General features: G+C 37.5%; 1 protein-coding gene across 1 annotated transcript; it reads right to left on the bottom strand.

Annotated features, from left to right (window-relative positions):
• Positions 1-904: 904 nt before the first annotated feature.
• LOC108783145 (uncharacterized) lies at positions 905-13,216 on the bottom strand. The gene is made up of 8 exons (XM_018551640.1): positions 13,203-13,216; positions 12,668-12,985; positions 8,451-8,649; positions 3,540-3,742; positions 2,651-2,771; positions 2,171-2,446; positions 1,614-2,068; positions 905-1,080 (listed from the first exon to the last, which is right to left on the bottom strand). The coding sequence occupies exons 1-7, from the start codon at positions 13,214-13,216 to the stop codon at positions 1,649-1,651; spliced, it is 1,551 nt and encodes a 516-aa protein (XP_018407142.1). The 3' UTR covers positions 905-1,080; positions 1,614-1,648.
• Between the last annotated feature and the right edge of the window lie 5,395 nt (positions 13,217-18,611).

The raw sequence follows: 18,611 nt of genomic DNA on the forward strand, positions 1-18,611 counted from the left end.
TTCATTAAAATAAAATAATGTATGGAATTACGCGGTTTCTACGTTAACGTAGCGGACGAGTGCCACGTAAGAGCTACGAGATATAGTCTTCACCCAACGAGCACTAATTACGAGCTTCAAGATTACCTGCTTCCTAGTAACGAAGGTCTACCTTTCAAGGGCAAAGATCGTGTAATCTAGAGGAATCGTTTCTCGTGGACGTGGATTGACGGATGATTGATGAGGGCTCACGCGGTGCCAAAGCACCGCCTACACGATTTTTATAATTAAAGACCGGGATACTAATAGTTATTTTGTTATCTCTCTCTTATACACCGAGAGTATAAGGAAGAATTCGTATTAACCCTTCCAAGATGAAAGAAATGAAGTATTGAATTAAATTAATTTTATATTTTAATTAAAAGCTTTAATTGATTTTTCAAAGTAAATTCGTACACAAATCAGCAAAAATAACAATTTTATATTACCAATGATAAATATTGCAAAGAATATTACTGCGTCGATCTGTCATCAGAGGTCTATATCGATATTCGCAAATTCTCGTAAGTGCTTTAATACGCGTATATCTCTTTATATAGAATCTCAATTAAATAACTCTTGCAGGCGTATAAGGTATACTCTACAAAGCTTTTCTGATAGATTTTTAACTTAAATTATTGGCTCATTGCCTGTTTCTCTATATTAGTTGTTTTAAAAACATATTGAGCCTTATTACAAATGTACATTTATAATTTTAAATATTACACACACACACACACAAATATTTTAATAAATCTTTCCTAAGATATGAACATAATTGTATTTTTGAATTTCCTTTATATAAGATAAAAATTATGGCAAGGCGAATTTCACATTGAAAAATTATATTGCATTCTTGACTTAAAACATTACAGAAATTGGCGGTATTTTAAGTCAAATTTGACCAAGATCAAATAATATAGATCAGTTTAACAATTTCTGTTGCGCACTCGATGCTCTCATTCTCGCATAGCCGCTGCATTTAGTATATGCAAGGTGTTCTTTCGCTTAGCAAAAGAAGAATCAGAAAGCATTGTGTAGCCTACGGCAGACAAATTCATGCTAACGCATGAACCACATCAAACATCACGTATAAAGTTGATATTATAAATATATTCGCTTATACATAATGATTTACGTTTATATTTATGAAATTTAAATATGGAAACTTAAAATTTGTAAAAATTTACATTAACAAAGGTAATATATTTTTAGATATTTAAAAAATATACATATTGCTGCATTTTTTACAAGTCTTGTAAATTTTTACAAGTCTTACAAAAATTTACATTGATAAAGGCAATATATTTTTAGACATTTAAAAAATATACATATTGCTTTATTTTTTATAAGTCTTGCAAATTTTTACAAATCTTGCAAATTATTACAAAAAAATTTTATAAATATACAGGTAATTCATTTAAAAGCTTTTAAATACCTACATAAGTTGATGAATGAGTCATTAAACATATATGTGTATGATTTTGGGCAGCATAATGTAACGTATAAATTTGACTCTAAAATTAGTCTAATTAAAAAATAAGAGAAGTAATATTTCTATTGTTTCTTGTTATAAAAATATATAATTATTTTACCGTATAATGTTTATTCATGGACGGCATCATTACAATTACTGGAATTTTTTCTTTTGACTAATTGCTTTTGGTATAGTACTTCGAACATGAGCGTATTTTGGATTTTTCGTAAACTTAGGTCGATATTCGGAAGACTCCACTGGTTTATACGGTGAAAAATCCATACTTGATACTGAATTGTTTACGTTTGTAGATTCGTTAGATTTTTTAACAGGTGTGACTTTCCCAATTGCGCCAGTACTTTTACGTCTCTCGGAAATACATGTATTTTCTTTTGCGAGCTGTTTAGAAGAGTTTGATGTTTTAGAGGAAGTACTACTTGATCTGTGATTGTTAATCGATGTTTTGGTCTGAACTGAAACGTAGTCGGGACTGCGATGTCTATTTACTAAACATGATTTTTTAGCTTTTGCCGTTACTTCCCTTGGTGAGTTTGTCAATTGTGAAAATGATTGCTGTAAAATAAATAAATGTATGCGTAAAAAAAAATATTATTTTCAAATATTTTATCTCCAAATTATATTGCTTAATATTATTAATATTACTATCATTATTACTTCTAAATCATTCAGTTTTGTCATAATGTCCATAACAGACTTCCGTATTTCCTTTAATGATGTATGAAAAAAACCACTTGATAAATTAGACTTTCTTTCATTAAATGATACTTGACAAAGATCACTTGATAAATCTGTTTCACCAATCATTTCAGCATCTGTGAGATTTTTAAAAACGTCCTCATCGTTAGTGTCCTTTGGATTTTCTTCGCGAATAAAAGTATCGGATCTGCTAATGTTGGTGACGTAAATCGCAGGATTCGATTGTGAAATACACTATATATAAATGATAAATTGAAATTAATAATGTGCTACATGACCAGATAAAATTAATTTGCCAACTATATATATATATATAATTGACGAGAAATTTGACTTATATTTATGTATATATATATATAAAATTATGAAAGTCAGATTACTCATTAATCAGTGACAATAGATAATGTTTCAAAGAAATAATGCAATAACGAACTGTACCTTCTTAACGTTTTGTAATGTATTGAAAGAATTCTCTCGTTCTTTCTTAATATCTTTTAATGAGATATCAGAAAAAGAAGAAGAATCATCATCAGATTGAACATGTTGAGCATCTTGAGATCTAAATATAAAACTATTGTCATAAAAAACATAAATACTAGAATCATTTTAGGACCGTACAATTGATAAACAAGAAGAAGGAAGCCAATAACGGTCAAAGCTGGATCACAGTGCTTATTATAATTGTGTGAATTTTATATACTGCGTATGTACTTTAGATAAATATTGCTACTTTAGATAAATATTGCGAAGAATATTACTACGTCGACCCGCCATCAGAGGTCTATCTATGTTTGCAAAAATTCTCGCAAGTGCTGAGATACGCGTATATCGCTTTATATAGAATCTCGATTTAATAACTTAAACAGGCGTCTAAGGTAGACTTCCACTACAATGCCTTACTGATGAGTCCAGTAGTGGAAACCGGGACGAAACGCCAACTTGTGATATTCTTTGCAATCTTATTTTTCACAAATTTAGATTTATCATTACTTTAACATTACATCGTTAAATTTTAATATGTCTTTCAATATATTATTAAGATCTAATAAGATGCTATAAGCATCAAAATTGTTAGATTACTTGTCAATTTAACTAAGTGATATTACTGCGGTAGTAAGTATGTATGCGTCAATGCTGAAAAACTATCAGCGTCGCAATTCTTGGGGGACTACATACGCAGTATATAAAATTCACACAATTATAATAAGCACTGTGATCCAGTTTTGACCATTATTGGCTTCCTTCTTCTTGTTTATTATTGTTTATAAAAAAACATATATTCATAAAGAAAAAATCGTTAGACTATGTATTAAAATTTCAAAATAACCTGATTATATCTTGAATCTTCGGTTCTTGTTTAATTTGTTGGACCGAAATTTCTGAAGTGGTAACAGCGCTTGCGCTGTTAAACATTTCGAACAGATTATTCTTGTCATCAAAGTCCTTTTTTATTAATACCAGAAGCACATTATGTATGGTAGACACTATTTGTTTTTCGGTTAAAGGCGTCATAGTATTCGTTCCATCGTTCTGAAATATACGCGTAATAATCACAAATTACATGAAAAATTTCACAGTACGTGCTGTAACTTGTACTTGTTAAATACACGTACACACGAATAGAGTAACAGTCGTTATTTACGTGGACACTTATACCGACTACAATTTACTCTCGGTGATAAAATATGGTTCTTAATCGAACGAATACTTACATTCGGTGAAGAAGCTCTTATGTAACGATTGATTAAACGCGAAAACTCTTGCGCAAAGTTTAGCACACTCATTTTCAACTTTCTATTGCACGACCGTTCTGGATGATATACGGAAACAGACTAATTTCAAATAACTGCTCGATCGAGCGACTTTGTAACGACCTCCTGATATTTATTATTCACAGTAACGGCGGACTATGTTGATAATTCTTTCATACCTTTCAACGCGCGTTTTCGAAGAGTTACAAATATATTTCAGAAAAGAATGAACGCGATTTAATAATTAAATGTACTATATTTCTACGTACTTGCTTGTTACTTTCTTAAATTTTTTTCGCGACACAAGTGCCTTTCAATTATTGCATTTTCTTCAAACTGATTCTTTAATAAATACACGAAAAAATATTCGTCAGATAAAAAAATACTGAATTTTTCATTATTTATAACATACTAATATAAAATACTATAGTATAATATAAATTATAATATATAGTATATAGTACAACAGTATATAGTATAAAGTGCAGTAATACTATAGTATAAAAGTTTGCATAAAATTCACTTAAATTAATTGATTAATTTAATTTAATGAATCGATATCAAGTGATCAGAAACACAATTTTTTAAAATCCATACAGGTCACTCTATATTTGCGGGAATTATTTTCTCAGTGACTGAACTACTCTGCTCCCACGAGCCATCTCCGAAGTAGTTTCTAAAGTACGATGTGGCCACTCCTCCGCTCTGCCAATTATTCCCTGCCACACGTCGGGCACTGATGGAGCAGCCCGCGAGAGAAGAGGCGTAGGGACATGATAAATCTCCCTCGGGGGAAAAACTAGCCGCCCAAAAATATATGCACGCCGGAGATGGATGGGTGGAGTGCAAGGGCGGTGCCCGGGTATACGCAGGGAGAGTTTCGTCTCAGTTTGTTTCTTGGGACTCCTTCTCCGTAACCTGGTCCCTTTCTCTCCTCCGTCCCTTGTCGCCCTTGCGCACGGCGTGATGTCTTTTTGTGAATTTTTTGGCGATCGACCGATTAGGGGAAGGCGGCGCTCGTCAGTCAACTCGGTGAATGAATCTTCGGCGTATGCAGATATGCGCGTCGCCACTCTTGGAACTAACTTAAAAAATAAAATTGTATGCGCGATAAAATTTAACAACGCGTTCGACACCGCAGCAGCTGCACGTTGAGAGCGCGCGTGATGTCTTCCATCTGGATGCTGAGCTAGTGATTAATAAGATCGTCGTCACGATCATTGAAAAAGATATTAAAAGACTCTTAAAGTGTTAAGTTTTCTTATACGAAAGATTCGAAAAGTGATAATCTCATTATAAATTCTAATGAATTAAAAGGAAACGATTTTTATACATATATGACATAGAGAAAACTAAATAAAAATATATATATAAACTAGTTTAAAGATGTTTTTTAAACAACCTATATAATTCTATACGTTAGAGTTAGATACAGTTTACAAGGCCAGTGTTTGAACATTCGCGCTGCAGTCCTAGCAAAATATTCTCCTTTCTCCATGTATCTTTCATCGTTGCTTCCGATACACTAATTTCGGCATGTCTTTACAAATGAAAGGCTTCGCTGCGTCTGCATCGTTCCGTAGCAGCTTTTCAAATATTTATTATTTTCGATGCCGGATGTCCTCCAGCCGAAGCTCGAAAGGGTACGACACTACGGAGGCACATTTTCCTTCGCCGCGCCGTTGCGAACCGCTAATGCATATGCAGCCACATCCTATACGAGATATGCCGGCGGTCGTTTGAAGTCTGAACATGTTTGAACAGCGGTCATTGTCTTGTCTTCAGTTTCTTCGTTTTCTGTTCTTCGTCACTGCCGCTACTGCCTCAGCACAGCCATCTTGGTTCAGATAAGAAACGAGTCAAGAGCCATGCAAAAAGCATTTTTTACGACTTCGAAGAAGAAACGTTTCAAGCAGCGATACGTTATCGCGCGCAGATTCATGATAATGAATGAATATACCACGTACGATTGCAATCGGTTTTTTTTACATTGCAGCAATTTTACTGCATTAAAAAATAGATGAACAAGAGAGAATCATTACTATCTGATTCAATTAAATATATAATAGGAAATATCGCAATTATATAGTGTCGGAGATTTTTGAAAATTGCTTGAAACATCATCATAAAATCGCTTAACTCTACCAGACACAAAGCACGTCTTATTTCGTGACCTAATATTTGACTTTCGCCACATTGGACCATAAGTCCTCCACGTTCGACTGCCGCCGTTTGTTTGCAGTCTGCTTTCGGTTTCGGCTCGCGCCAGGTTGATTTAGGATTTAAGGATTTCGACGTTTGTTATTCGACGATCACGTGGATAAATATACTTGAGATGATTCCTCTATTTAAGCAACCGCGGGTGGGCTCGCCTATTATTCGCATAGAACTTGGTTAACTACTTGCGAATTCGCGTAGACAAGTCTATCGAATTAAAAATGAATAAAATATAGAAATTTGTTAAATATATTTAAGAACAATTTATATATATATAAAGAAAAGATCATCTCCGAATTTTTTCAAGAATAAGATAATATATTCGAATTCTGTATATTATATCTATTATTATTTTCCTAAAAGATTAAAAATTAAATTTTAAACTAATTTGATCACTGATAGTTCAAATATGCGAACAAAGAATTCGATTCTTCAGACGGAAGACTTCGAGCCTAAGACATTCGGTCATGAGGAAAAAGGAAGATTCGGAAGTTCATCGAAAGAACCGGTGGTATCGTCTGTTTGGATAGTCTTTAACTGACCATTACACCTGAATGGGCCGCTTCAAAATGAAAAAGGGCAGCCTGATCCTTGATCCGACCGGCCTACTTCCTGTGGAACCCGAATGGGTAGACCCCAGAGACCAACGGTCAATGGTAATAATGACGAATGTTCTCTCACTATGATTCCCGACGAGCCGCGTGTCGTTTCTACGTTTCCAACTGGTCTTACCTGATCTCCTTTTAAGCGTATTCGCTCGACTCTTCGGGAACACTCGAAGAATCAACAAGACGCGCAAGAATCTCGGATCGCGTGATCGCAAAAAATCGTATAGTATAGTGTCTCACCAACCGCGAGGCACGATTTTTGATCTTCCAAGAACGATTCGTTCTACTCTTATGAAGGAAATTCACATCGCAGAATTGGCTTTAATGTAACAATGTTACATATGGCTGATGCTTTTGACCACATTTACCCATTATGATTTTTACGTGATTACTGTGTCTTTCTACCGACAGTGCACGTCAATGGGAACGTCGTTCACTCCCAAAAAATAATGTAAAACAATACACTTAAGCGCTTTTTGTGCACACAGTCGGTCACGTTTGCGAGTGAGAACTGCAATTTCGAAGTAATGACGAACATCCGTTATGGCGCGTAGATTGTCGCTATTATCGTTTACTGAAGATATAATGTTGTATCGAGAGCAAGTGATCCTTCTAACCACAAACCACATTCACCTTGAGTGTATTAAAGTATCCAGCATCAACTATATACTGAGATAGAAAATTACGACCTTTAAAAGTAAAGCCACTTTTGCTTAAATTATATGAGTACACATTATTTGCATACTGTGTAAAAGAATAAAATATATAGTAGAGACGTCGATAGAGTAAAGTAATAATAATTTTATTCGTTAACTTAATTCTTTTTTTATTTATTTAATTAGTCTAGCATTTGATATACAGAAAATAATATAGAATAAAACAAAAAAATAATAAACGTGCCGAGTTTATAAATACAATAATTTTGCAAATCTTAAGTGCAAAGTATTATGTGCTCCTCGTAGCAAACAACTTGTCTCATCCATCATTCCAGCAAGCTGCAACCGTCGCTGCTCTGCTTTCGTCGTCCAGGGAGTTGTCGGGTTTTAAAAGAGACAGCTCAGTGACATAACACGTCTCGTAAAGGAACACGTTCAGTGCGCGACGAAAATGCGGAGGCCGCTCGAAGGTATAGCATCTTTTCTGCTCATATATATGAATTCATCCTTCTTTCTGCAAATCGAAGGGCCGATCTACTGCCCTTGTACAACACCACCGGGCATTGTCGTTTCCTTCCCTTCCAATCGCTTGGGACTCGCTTCCAAGGAATTGTTCGAGCACGAAGAAACTACGTTGTAGCATGGTGGGGGACGTGAGTCGTGTGGCCGTACGCGTGTTTACTTAGGATCATCCCTCGGCCACTGGAATAATTCCGGAATCCCGTGCAAATCTCTGCGGCAGACCGGATTATAGTATGAAAATCGTTAGTAAAACGTGCATTAGGCAAGGAATTAAGTTAAGGCTTCAAACACAATGCTCCATTTTTCCCATTAAAAATCTTAAAAAATTTATTATTCATAAAATGCAATAATATAAAAATCAACACATCTATCTCGTCCCGTATCACGATTTTTATCATTAGGTTGATGAGATTGGGACTAATCGACTTCCGCCAATAAATCAGCCATATCAAGCTAAGCTGCGCTTGTAACCCGATAACTGTACCGCCCTTTGCAGTTCCTGTTTGTTGTCGATACCGTTGGCTCGGTGTTCCCTTACAAGTCTCCACTTGCTGTCCAGAAGTTTGCCGGTTAGTTGGAAACGGGTCTCGAAACCGCTTGAAAGTTCCGCTTGTAGTTTCTCCCGCTTCGCTCGACACAAAGAACGCCAACTGTCGCCAACAGAGACACTGTCCAGATCACCACTGCCAGTGGTTCATTAAAAATGTTGGACCAGCACTTGCGGCTTGGTCCACCTGGTTTCCTGTCGTATTCCAGTCGATAAATTGATGCTCGGTGATGACACTTTAAACGAGTGCTATCATCAAGAAAATTATTAGATTATACACATATATTTACAATGAAGATATTATGTTAACTTACATAAGTTCGCATAATGCTCATACTATAATTCGCGTTTGCATATCTCACAAATGTTTCTATCACAACATAAAACAATATTGGCAAGTGCTTGAATAAAATATATCACAGGTTTATTGAACGAATGTAGCGATATAATGTCTTCTATTGCAGAATAAAGCACTAAACCAACATCGTCATTAAGCCGTATTGACGAGATTGTGTTATTACAGAACCTCGTTTGAGGAGTATACAGCCAATTTCGGAACGATTCATAATGTTGTAAAGCCATTCAGGTTCCGAATGATTTGTCTGTGCACGAGTGCATGCAGTTTCCATAGAAGTGCGACGCTCGTATCTTTTACGAGGTACCGTGCCATTCCGTTTATGGCAGATCGAGCAATAAAACGGAATCGCAAATAGCAAAGTGCCAGAGCAAAGTGTGCAAGGTAAATGAAGCTGGCATATCGTCCTTGTGTCTCGAACACAGTACGAATTGCAATGTACATGGAAATCGCCATTGTCTAAATTGAATCCTACGTACTTCAACAAATCAAATTGTACGATTATATGGATGTTTCAATGATATATATTATATTACATAAAAACATTAATGTTAAAAAGATAATAATAAAATACCATATTACACAGCAATATAAAATTTAAAGCCAATCATAACAAAAATGGATGATAGAATCGAAAAGAATATTAAATAATCTATGATGAAATCATATATATTTCATCGATTATATACTAACTCAATATGCGCGTTGAAAGCACTTTGAGTTAGTGTACAATCTGAATACTAAATTAGACTTGACGTAGGAGTTATTAATCGTTAGAGAAGTTACTCAGCTTCTAGTAAGCGATGGTAATTATAATTTAAATTTGCATAGCAATGAAGCGTGGCCTTTGTAGTCGAGCGGCTTTGTACTCTTGATCGCATGGTTTGCGCGCACTTGAAGCAACATCATAGTTATCGCTTGTTCACACTCCGTTATCGTGCGCATAATTTTCGAGAACGGCGCCGTAGGCTGCACGCGCCCGTTTTGTTTTACTCGCACGCCGCACGTGTTCGCCACAACTAAGGTCTCGTGTGTCCTTTCCAGAAAATAATACGTCCGTTTAACTTCTTACGGTCCGCGGTGTCCCATATCCAAGCTGGAAGGGAAGTAGGTGTTACGGGGTGTGCCCGATCTCGGCGAGAGCACGATGTTCGAGTAACCGTAATAAAAACCCTCGAATAGAGAAGATCGCGTAAGGGTAGAAAAACGTTTCACTTGCTTTCCGCCTGCAAAGATTCGTGGGCGTTAGTGGGCGGGAAGAAGCTCTCGGCAATACACTATACAATACATACTATAAAGCACGGAGTTTATATTCGCAAACGTATAGAGAAACTCACGGAAAGCGGAGCGAGGGTATCCGCGACGTAAAAATTCACTCCCCGTTCGATCTGAGACAAAGCGGGGATTTGCATAATGGTCTCGACTCTCGAGGAAATTTACCATCCCCGCGTGTGATCGGTATAATATACTCTTCCTGACATTTTTTGAGACGTCGATGCTACGAAAATACACGGCTTCGAGTATCTGGTAATCGTATACTGCGCGATGAACACTTTTACCGGACTGAAAGAGGGAAGAAAAAAAAAATTGTACCGGCAAAAGGACATGTCTGTACGTTTCACGTGGCTTAACTGCTAAGGGTAGTTAGACGAGTCGAGAATGCATTCAAGGCCCGGAAGTGGGCGGAACTGCAGCCTGCGCTTCAGCATTGTACACAAGGACTCGATTTTTCCTCGCTCATGGGTCGTCCTGTATTATGTGGGGGGACAGAAAGAAGGAGAGAGCGAGATAGTACGTCTCGAAGCACCGGAGGCACCAAAAGGACATCCGATATCCGTAAATGCCGTAATAACAAGCGCTGCGTTATCCTCGAAAAACTTCAATATCTTCTTTCGCGAATCAAGCAGATGGAAGAAAATCTCTACGGAGAGCATCCGTGTTTTCAAGAAATGACATCATCGCGACGATACCAATGCCGACGAGATTTTTTAAGTTTTAGCATGTATTAAATAGAAATTACATACGACGAGACAATGGTGCGTTAAATTAAAATTTTATGCGCAAAGTGGCGCCTGTTCCTCGTTTATTATACTGAAATAAGTAATGGCTTAGTTTATATCGAGTAGTCAATCAGAGGCGTCGGGGTGATTACAGTATGCAAAAACCAATTTCTCTTCCAGGTGCGGGTATGCTACCGTGCTACCGATTGGCAGAAAAAATATTGCAAACAACCTTGATGTTATATTCAACCGCCATAAAAAGCCAATTTCGGATACAATGGACCTCTATCGAGGGAAGGCAGATCATCTGCCGTTCGATATACGCGGAGGAGGTTCTCTATCTGCAAGGAACGCGATCGAGGCTTGATTAAAAATGAGATTGCGGCAGCGCGATTTCAAGGTGGAAGATTAGACCGTGCTTCTTATTTGATTTGCAATTCGATATTTTTAGGTTCTTTTTAGGGTTCGAGCACGGCGCGGTCTCGAACCGAGGCATGATTTCGTAGAACTATGACGATCTTGCGGTTTGATTGTGCGAGACCTGGAGAAACGGATGCTGTAACAATGACTTCGAATCTCCAATATGTTCAAGCTATTCGATGTTTCGCATACTTCTATTGTTTGACAATTTTGTCGAAATTATGCAGCAAAGAATATCATACTAGAAGAACTAATTAATGTTAAAAGAAAAAATACTAATTAATATTTTATAGATATAGAATTATTATTCTTAATATTAATATTTCATGAAGAATAGAAATTTTGTATCAGAATAGTATAAAGTGGAGGATTTTCTCGGTATTCTTTGACACGCGCATATATTGTGACAGAAGTATTGACGCGCTGACAAAATACGGTCGGCTGCGCTCATTTTGGATGCGCGAGTAACGGCGAGCCAGATAATCTCCGAAGCTCATTTCGAACCCGTTTCTTTATGCCGATGCTGGTGAATGGTTTCCCGCAGAGCGTCTCATTGCGAACTGCCCGTGCCGAATTAGAGCGGACATTTGGAGAAAGGATTTACTTTAATTCGCGCATAGAGTTGCTACGAGTACACTGTTGTCCGTTGGCAGGACAATGCCAAAGAGTAATCCGGCGGGAGATAAGTCTATCTCGTTTTAACAACGATTCGTGTCCTTTCAAGTGCCGTCAAGCTTCAGTCGGATTCACAGGAACCTGATCACCAGGAACCTCGTTCGACTCTGTGCGATTTAACGAGAAAACTATTTTAGAAGCTGACGTCGAAACCTCAAAATTCTAGCCTGTTAATTATATTCTAACATAATTATATATTTATGTGAGATTTAATATACGAGGGACGTTTAAATTTAAATTATAATTTAAATGCCCCTCATATATGTATATATATTTAATTGTTATATATATATTTACAACATATATATATATTTTAAATATATATTTTTTATGAAACTGTTTATTCCAAAACTCATTTAAACAGATACAATCTCGAGAATTCGTATTATCTCAATATTTCAAATATACAAGTTCAAAAAAATCATGCGGTTCAGTGGCAAACTCGGAAAACCATAATTATTGCTGCACCATCAAATACTAATTATCTGAGACACACGCCTTCCCGAAGGCGTCTGGTCGTCACCTACGATGCCAGCTTTCGCCGTTAGAGGCGATGATTAGAAGGCGCCTTTCTCCAATTAGTTTATTTCCAGTTGACCGTGGCCTCTCATTAACGTAGCTCCAGCAGAAAAGGGCAAAAAGTGCCTTCTGCTGATAATTAGCGGCTGCAACGCGTGTCGAATTCATCGAAGACTTCAACACACCGATTCCGCGTCCCTTTTTCGGTAAAGGGGTGGAGTTCTGGCAAAGTTTCGACGAGATTAGCCGGAATGACTGGACTGCGTGACTCGGACGCCATATGTCCCCATGAAATCTCCGCGCAAAGGTAAGGTGTTTGTAAGCCGAAAATAATTAACGGAATCAGGCGTGAAGTCGTCATAAGGCAAGGATACAGAGTTGGCGCCAATTTGCGAAATGGACTTTCAACCTCGCCACAGGAGATTTGGGATCCTCCCGTTGTCCAGATGTCGTAGTCCACACGGAAGGTGTAACCTAATAGACAGTGTCTTCTGCTGGCAGATCTACAAAAACGTATTGATTAACATAAAAATGTACAATACTATTAAGAGACTTTGATGAGTAGTTGAAATCTGGTATAAAATAAATAACAAAAATAATAAAAGAAATAGTGTATGTAATAAATATAAAAATACATGTATAAAACTTTTTATACGCGCAAAAAGCAAAAAATCGATTTATTTCCGCCAATTCTAAAGCTCCGTTGAATTAGTATCTTACATCCTTGACACCATCTGGATTTGAGTCGAAGGAAGACAATAATAGACGAAGAAATACAAAGAAATATAACAAGGAGAAACTGTTGAGCGACAAATTGGCTGCGAACCAATTCCTTCGATGCCACCAACAGCGCTAATTTGCTCATTACATCTTTGAAAGCATCGAGAACGTAACGTCGTTATCACCTGCTTCCGTCATTTCTGAATGATTCCATTGACGGGCCCAAGTCTTTGGAAGTCACCGCGACGAAATTTCGATGCCCGCCAGGCTGACCCCTCCAGCACCAAGCTTCCGGTTCGCGCCAGATAATGATAGGTCACGAATCTGAAAACCATAGTTCCGGACGGAGGGGAGAAAAGACCCTCGAGACTTCCATTATGCCACTATTTCACCGCGAAAAATCTGACCTGCTAACGTGCGATAGATCGAGGGCAAATTACGTGCCCTCTCGCAGGGATGCATACACCTGCTTCTCTCGCGAGAGAAGGGGATGCTTCTGTAGATTCTTTATTTAGTGAGAGGGAGGTTTCTCATGCGTTCATCAATGACTCATTCTCTAGCTTTACGCATACAATAGAATACACTTCTCCAAATACCTAAACGCTAAAGAATTGACGTCTTTACAACAATTTCTACTCGTATATTATTTTAACTTGCAGTCAGTATTTGCAAATTGGGATAATATTATTATCGGTATAGTTATATGGTTTTTATAATTACTTACGATACACACATATACAAAAATAGCATCGTCTTTCCCCGGACATTTAGATGGGATCAACCGACGCGTCGTTTCGCTCGTTTTTATTAGACTCTGTCAAAAAGCGAGCTTTTACTGCCGAAAATCGATGATTTGTTCCCGACGAGCTCAGCAGGGCAGCGAGCCAACTCGAGGCGAGCGAATCTCATGTCTGTCGATGATTTACACACGCCCACGTAACGAATCTATTAATTATTTATGGACTTGCAAAATTTATTTGCAGCACGCCGCGGGGAACCGCACTGCCCTATGCCCCCAAGGCCCTTCCTTCGGAATATGCGCTTAGCATAATGGCGATTCCTTTACGTGCTCTTATAAAGCTCAGAACTCATTCCTCGCCTCGAGCGTGTGTTATCCCCTTTTTAAAGGCAGGATGCGTCATATTAAAACGGCAGGTCGTTTTCATAAATAATTTTTAGTCACAATATCCTTATCTGGCGTTATTCGAGAATTATACTAATTTAAGCGCACTAATTCAATGCTTTTATTACGAAAGAAGTGGAAATGCGCGTTAAGCGTAAGCCATTAAGCACGAATGCGAAGCCATATGAAAGAAGAATGAAGCAATTAAGTCGGTAGCGAAAAAACGGTGAGAGGAGATAGTATTTAAAAGCAATTCACAGTAAGCCAACATCACGAATGCCGGCGAATTCTTCAGGAGAGATCTCGGCACGACAAACGATCACACGCCCATTTGACGAAAAAGTTCACTCATCGAGTGCAACGGCAGCGAAACGTAAGATGCACTTTTCTTGCCCGATGCTCCACCTTGGCATTTATGGTGTGACACGCCAATTGCCGCGGCAGATGTCTGACGTAGCGGCGACATTCCGTTTCAGTGACAATTTGACGTCTACGGAATTCCGAAATTACTTAGTTAGCAGCTCCGTTACAAAATGCATCGCAATGTTTGTCGGTATCGTTATACACAATTCAAAAATTAAAATAACGATACGTACGTTGAATCTTTAATGTATAAACGTAAATTACACTAGCAAAAAATATAAAATATACAGTAAAGTTTTAAAATATATAAAGCATTGAGAAGATCACATTATTTTCCGTTTCAATATTTTCGATTAAACTCAAGGAAAACCGCACAAGTATTCTTTCGAAGAAATCGCTTAAGTCTTGTAGACTGTAATTAATTAATCATTGACGAATAGACACGTAGCAATTTAGTCTGTCAAAGCTTAAAATACCTTCGAATTTTCGAAAAATATGTTTGTGCAAACAGAAAAAAAGAAAATATATTTGTAATATATATTCATAAATATAAATATTTATATATATTTTATATAAAAATGTATTCATTACACTATTAACTATATTAAATTAATAATTTAAACGCTGTCTCATTATATCGTAGCGCAACAAATTATTTTAAAGATTATCGATCTTTATTACCTAATATTATTACGCACCTTTTCTTCATGACGCTTCTGATATTTTAGCGAAAAGAGATAATTCTTGTTTGGCCTCATTAGGAAATCCTCGTCACGTGCGAATCCGTAAAACGGCAAAGTGACTCCAAAAGCAACAGCGTTACTTATGTACCGATATAATCGCTAAATGACGCATCATACTACCTCGTTTGCTAGCACGCGCGTCTACGTGTTTCAATTACAGAATAATTATCATGCCTGTCTGGCGCTGTGAAGTGCGCGGCTTAGTTTGAACGACGTTCCAAGATGTTGCCTTTGATGGTTCGGCTGGAGGGAAGCCGGCAGTTCAGACCCATCGAAAGGCAACCGGTTAGACTTGGAGGTACTTCGGGCCTCTTCCGAAGCTTTAACCAGCAGGTTTGCGCAATCGGGTAGGATTTTTGAAATACGCAAAACCGTAGACTGCGATGTTGAGACCTTGATAGGCAAGCGAAACATGCAATTTCTCATGAAGAAAATGTACTCGAGCAGTATTTAAACATCAGGGATATACTTTGTTCTTCGTTACACGCGAAGTAGATTGCGAATATAAGATGAACGTTGCGATTAAGAATTTTTTGCGTGCGCGGCGAAAATCGCGGACGAACCGGTACGTGACGTAAATCACCGACGAATTTTCTGAACGAAATCGCACACATTCGTCAGGTCTACTCAAATTACCCAATGAGGCTGAATCAGGCCGTCGGTTTTTCTTCGCGGATTTATCGTAGTATCGGCGGCAAGAGAACCGCAACAAAAAGCAAAATTGCCGTACTTACAAATGATGCGCCGAAACGAGCGACAAGCGGGCACCTCGTCTCGCTGAAAAACTCTTCGGCCGCGTGATCAAAGGATCGCTTTCGATTCTCGTGTAAGAACATAATTTACTGTAGTTTTCCTCGCTGCCTACATGCTGAAATCTCTCACTGTTTCTTTTATCGAATTATTTATATGACGAGACACGTGCATATCTTATATGTTTATTTTTAAAAATGAAATATAATGAAAGCAATTTTATGCAAACCTTTAAATTTAATAAAAGCGTGATGATGATTTGTAATAGAGGTATTTACCTCTTTTATTGATAATCCTTTCATAACCAGACACAGCTGTGTGTGATGATTGAATAATTAATTATTCTCATCGAACGATTTTAGTCACCTGTAGCAAATTGTAGCAGCTCAAGCATCAATATCGACATAATGCTTCCATTTAATCACAATATTTTAACATAATTACATGTAAATTCTCAACCTGACCGCGTTGTGTGACGGCAACGAGCGAACCGGTTTCAATGAGATGACGTTAATTAACGGCCCGTTAATATAAATTGTTCGACATAGCGACGCGCAACTCGAAAACATCGCGATACGCGAACCAACAGAATTTCAATTTAACGGAACGTAATCGTCCAAAATCTCATATGTTATCCGTGTGCGTGACAAGTAAGGATCATTAACGCGGCGACGTTTAATAAGTGCTCTCATTAATTACCTCCGCGCCGCACAGAATGCCACCAACAAACCGAGCCAGATATTCATTGTATGAATGGTTGAAAATCTGGGCTCCGCTAAAATTAATTATTTTCGCAAAATGAATTAAAAACAAACACATACATAATATTTTATTTTAAAAGATTTTACGTAAAAAGATTAAAACTCACACTAATACTTCAAACAAAAGCCCGAAAAATATCATAATAATTAATTATTTTTATACAAATAGTAATCTTATATATTAATAATTTTCTTTTATATAATTAATATATTGTGAAATAAAATTCTGACCTTATTTTAATTTCAACGTTAATTTTCTCGCAGCTGATCACATATTGTCAATGGAATTTAAACTCTTCGATCATGAAAAAAACCGATCACCGACCAATCTGGATAAATGCTATTTTTTGCTCAACACCCAGTAATACCTGCAGAAGAATGATACCGCGAATGACGGGCAACCGCATTAATTCTAATTAAACGGCGTCCATTCGCACGTCTGCGTTGCTCGGTGCTCCGATTGCCATCGAATGTGTGAGGGGGATCGAGAGGGCAATCGACCTGATCCAGAAGGTAGGCGAGCAACTTTCACGCGCACGCGCTATGGATCTCGTTGCGCGTGCCTCTCTCTTCTGAATCTTCGCGAGCACCTGCGTCGCGTTGCGTGACTGTCCTCTCTTTTTTTTCCTCCCAATCACGACCGCACGACCGCGATTTAACGTCAGACTTTACGACTGTCAATGCGCATCTATAGAGTGCTCATCAAGTACAAATAATTGTAAAATAATTAGGTCATAAGATATCTTTTAAATACATATGTGTCAAACATAAAATCAATCGTGCAATTTACTCTCGTACTTCAACGTTCAGTGTATTATTATATCGCGTTATATTAGCATAAAAAAGATATAATAGAAAATATCTTAGAAAGAAAAAATATACGTGCGAGAGAACAGGTGCAAACTATAAAATATAAATTTATTCCTAATTATAAAGATGATTTATCGCAAATAAGTGATGGATCATAAACACATGCTTGTATAAAAATTCAATCCATATTGATGATTCCCTTTCTATATACAAGAAATATCCTTACAATATTCTTCCAGTCACAAGTTTTACTACACCCCGTATACGGCGAACTCGTTATGCCAAGAATCACGAGGAACCGTGTTTTGTATATAACGTATGACGCACTGCTTGCATTCATTAAGTTCGTATTTGCACAGGTAATCGTACGTGGGAGCCATTACCAGCGATTTTTATTTATTTATTAACCGTATAACCTGAATACATCAGTCGCGGATTTTTTTTAACACACGGGGAATGTACGCGGAAGCCATTTTAGAACGATGGATTTTTAATGAGACACATGAATCGTGAAAATCACTCGCCGGACAAACTTGCCGATTCCCGTATCGGAGTAGGTAATTCATTTTATTCATTTTTTTCAACGTGTATAAGAGCTCGTCGTGAAACACGTAGGCAGCCAACGCAAAAAGTACAGAAGAGGAGTATAATCATTTTTATCTTACAAAATTAAGCTCACGAGACACGTTGCTTCGGGACATATTTCGATGCATCGCAAACCAAAGCGAAGCGACCTAATCAATCTCTATTACTTCGTACAAATCATCATCGCACTGATAGGAGAAGCACGGCTTGTTTCGCTCGGGAATGAATATGTATCAACGGTCGCGAGATGCCCCCCTCCCCACTCCCCTTCCCC

The sequence above is a fragment of the Cyphomyrmex costatus genome, unplaced genomic scaffold, assembly GCF_001594065.2.
Source record: "Cyphomyrmex costatus isolate MS0001 unplaced genomic scaffold, Ccosl1.0 scaffold10, whole genome shotgun sequence".
In the NCBI taxonomy this organism is placed as follows: domain Eukaryota; kingdom Metazoa; phylum Arthropoda; class Insecta; order Hymenoptera; family Formicidae; genus Cyphomyrmex; species Cyphomyrmex costatus.

What these genes read in the sequence shown, in the direction of transcription:
- LOC108783145 (XM_018551640.1), bottom strand. An exon ending in CATTACAAAACGTTAAGAAG is followed by an intron (nt 2,447 to 2,650) that starts GTACAGTTCGTT and finishes ATTTATATATAG; the next exon opens with TGTATTTCACAATCGAATCC. An exon ending in CAAAACTGAATGATTTAGAA is followed by an intron (nt 2,069 to 2,170) that starts GTAATAATGATA and finishes TTTATTTTACAG; the next exon opens with CAATCATTTTCACAATTGAC.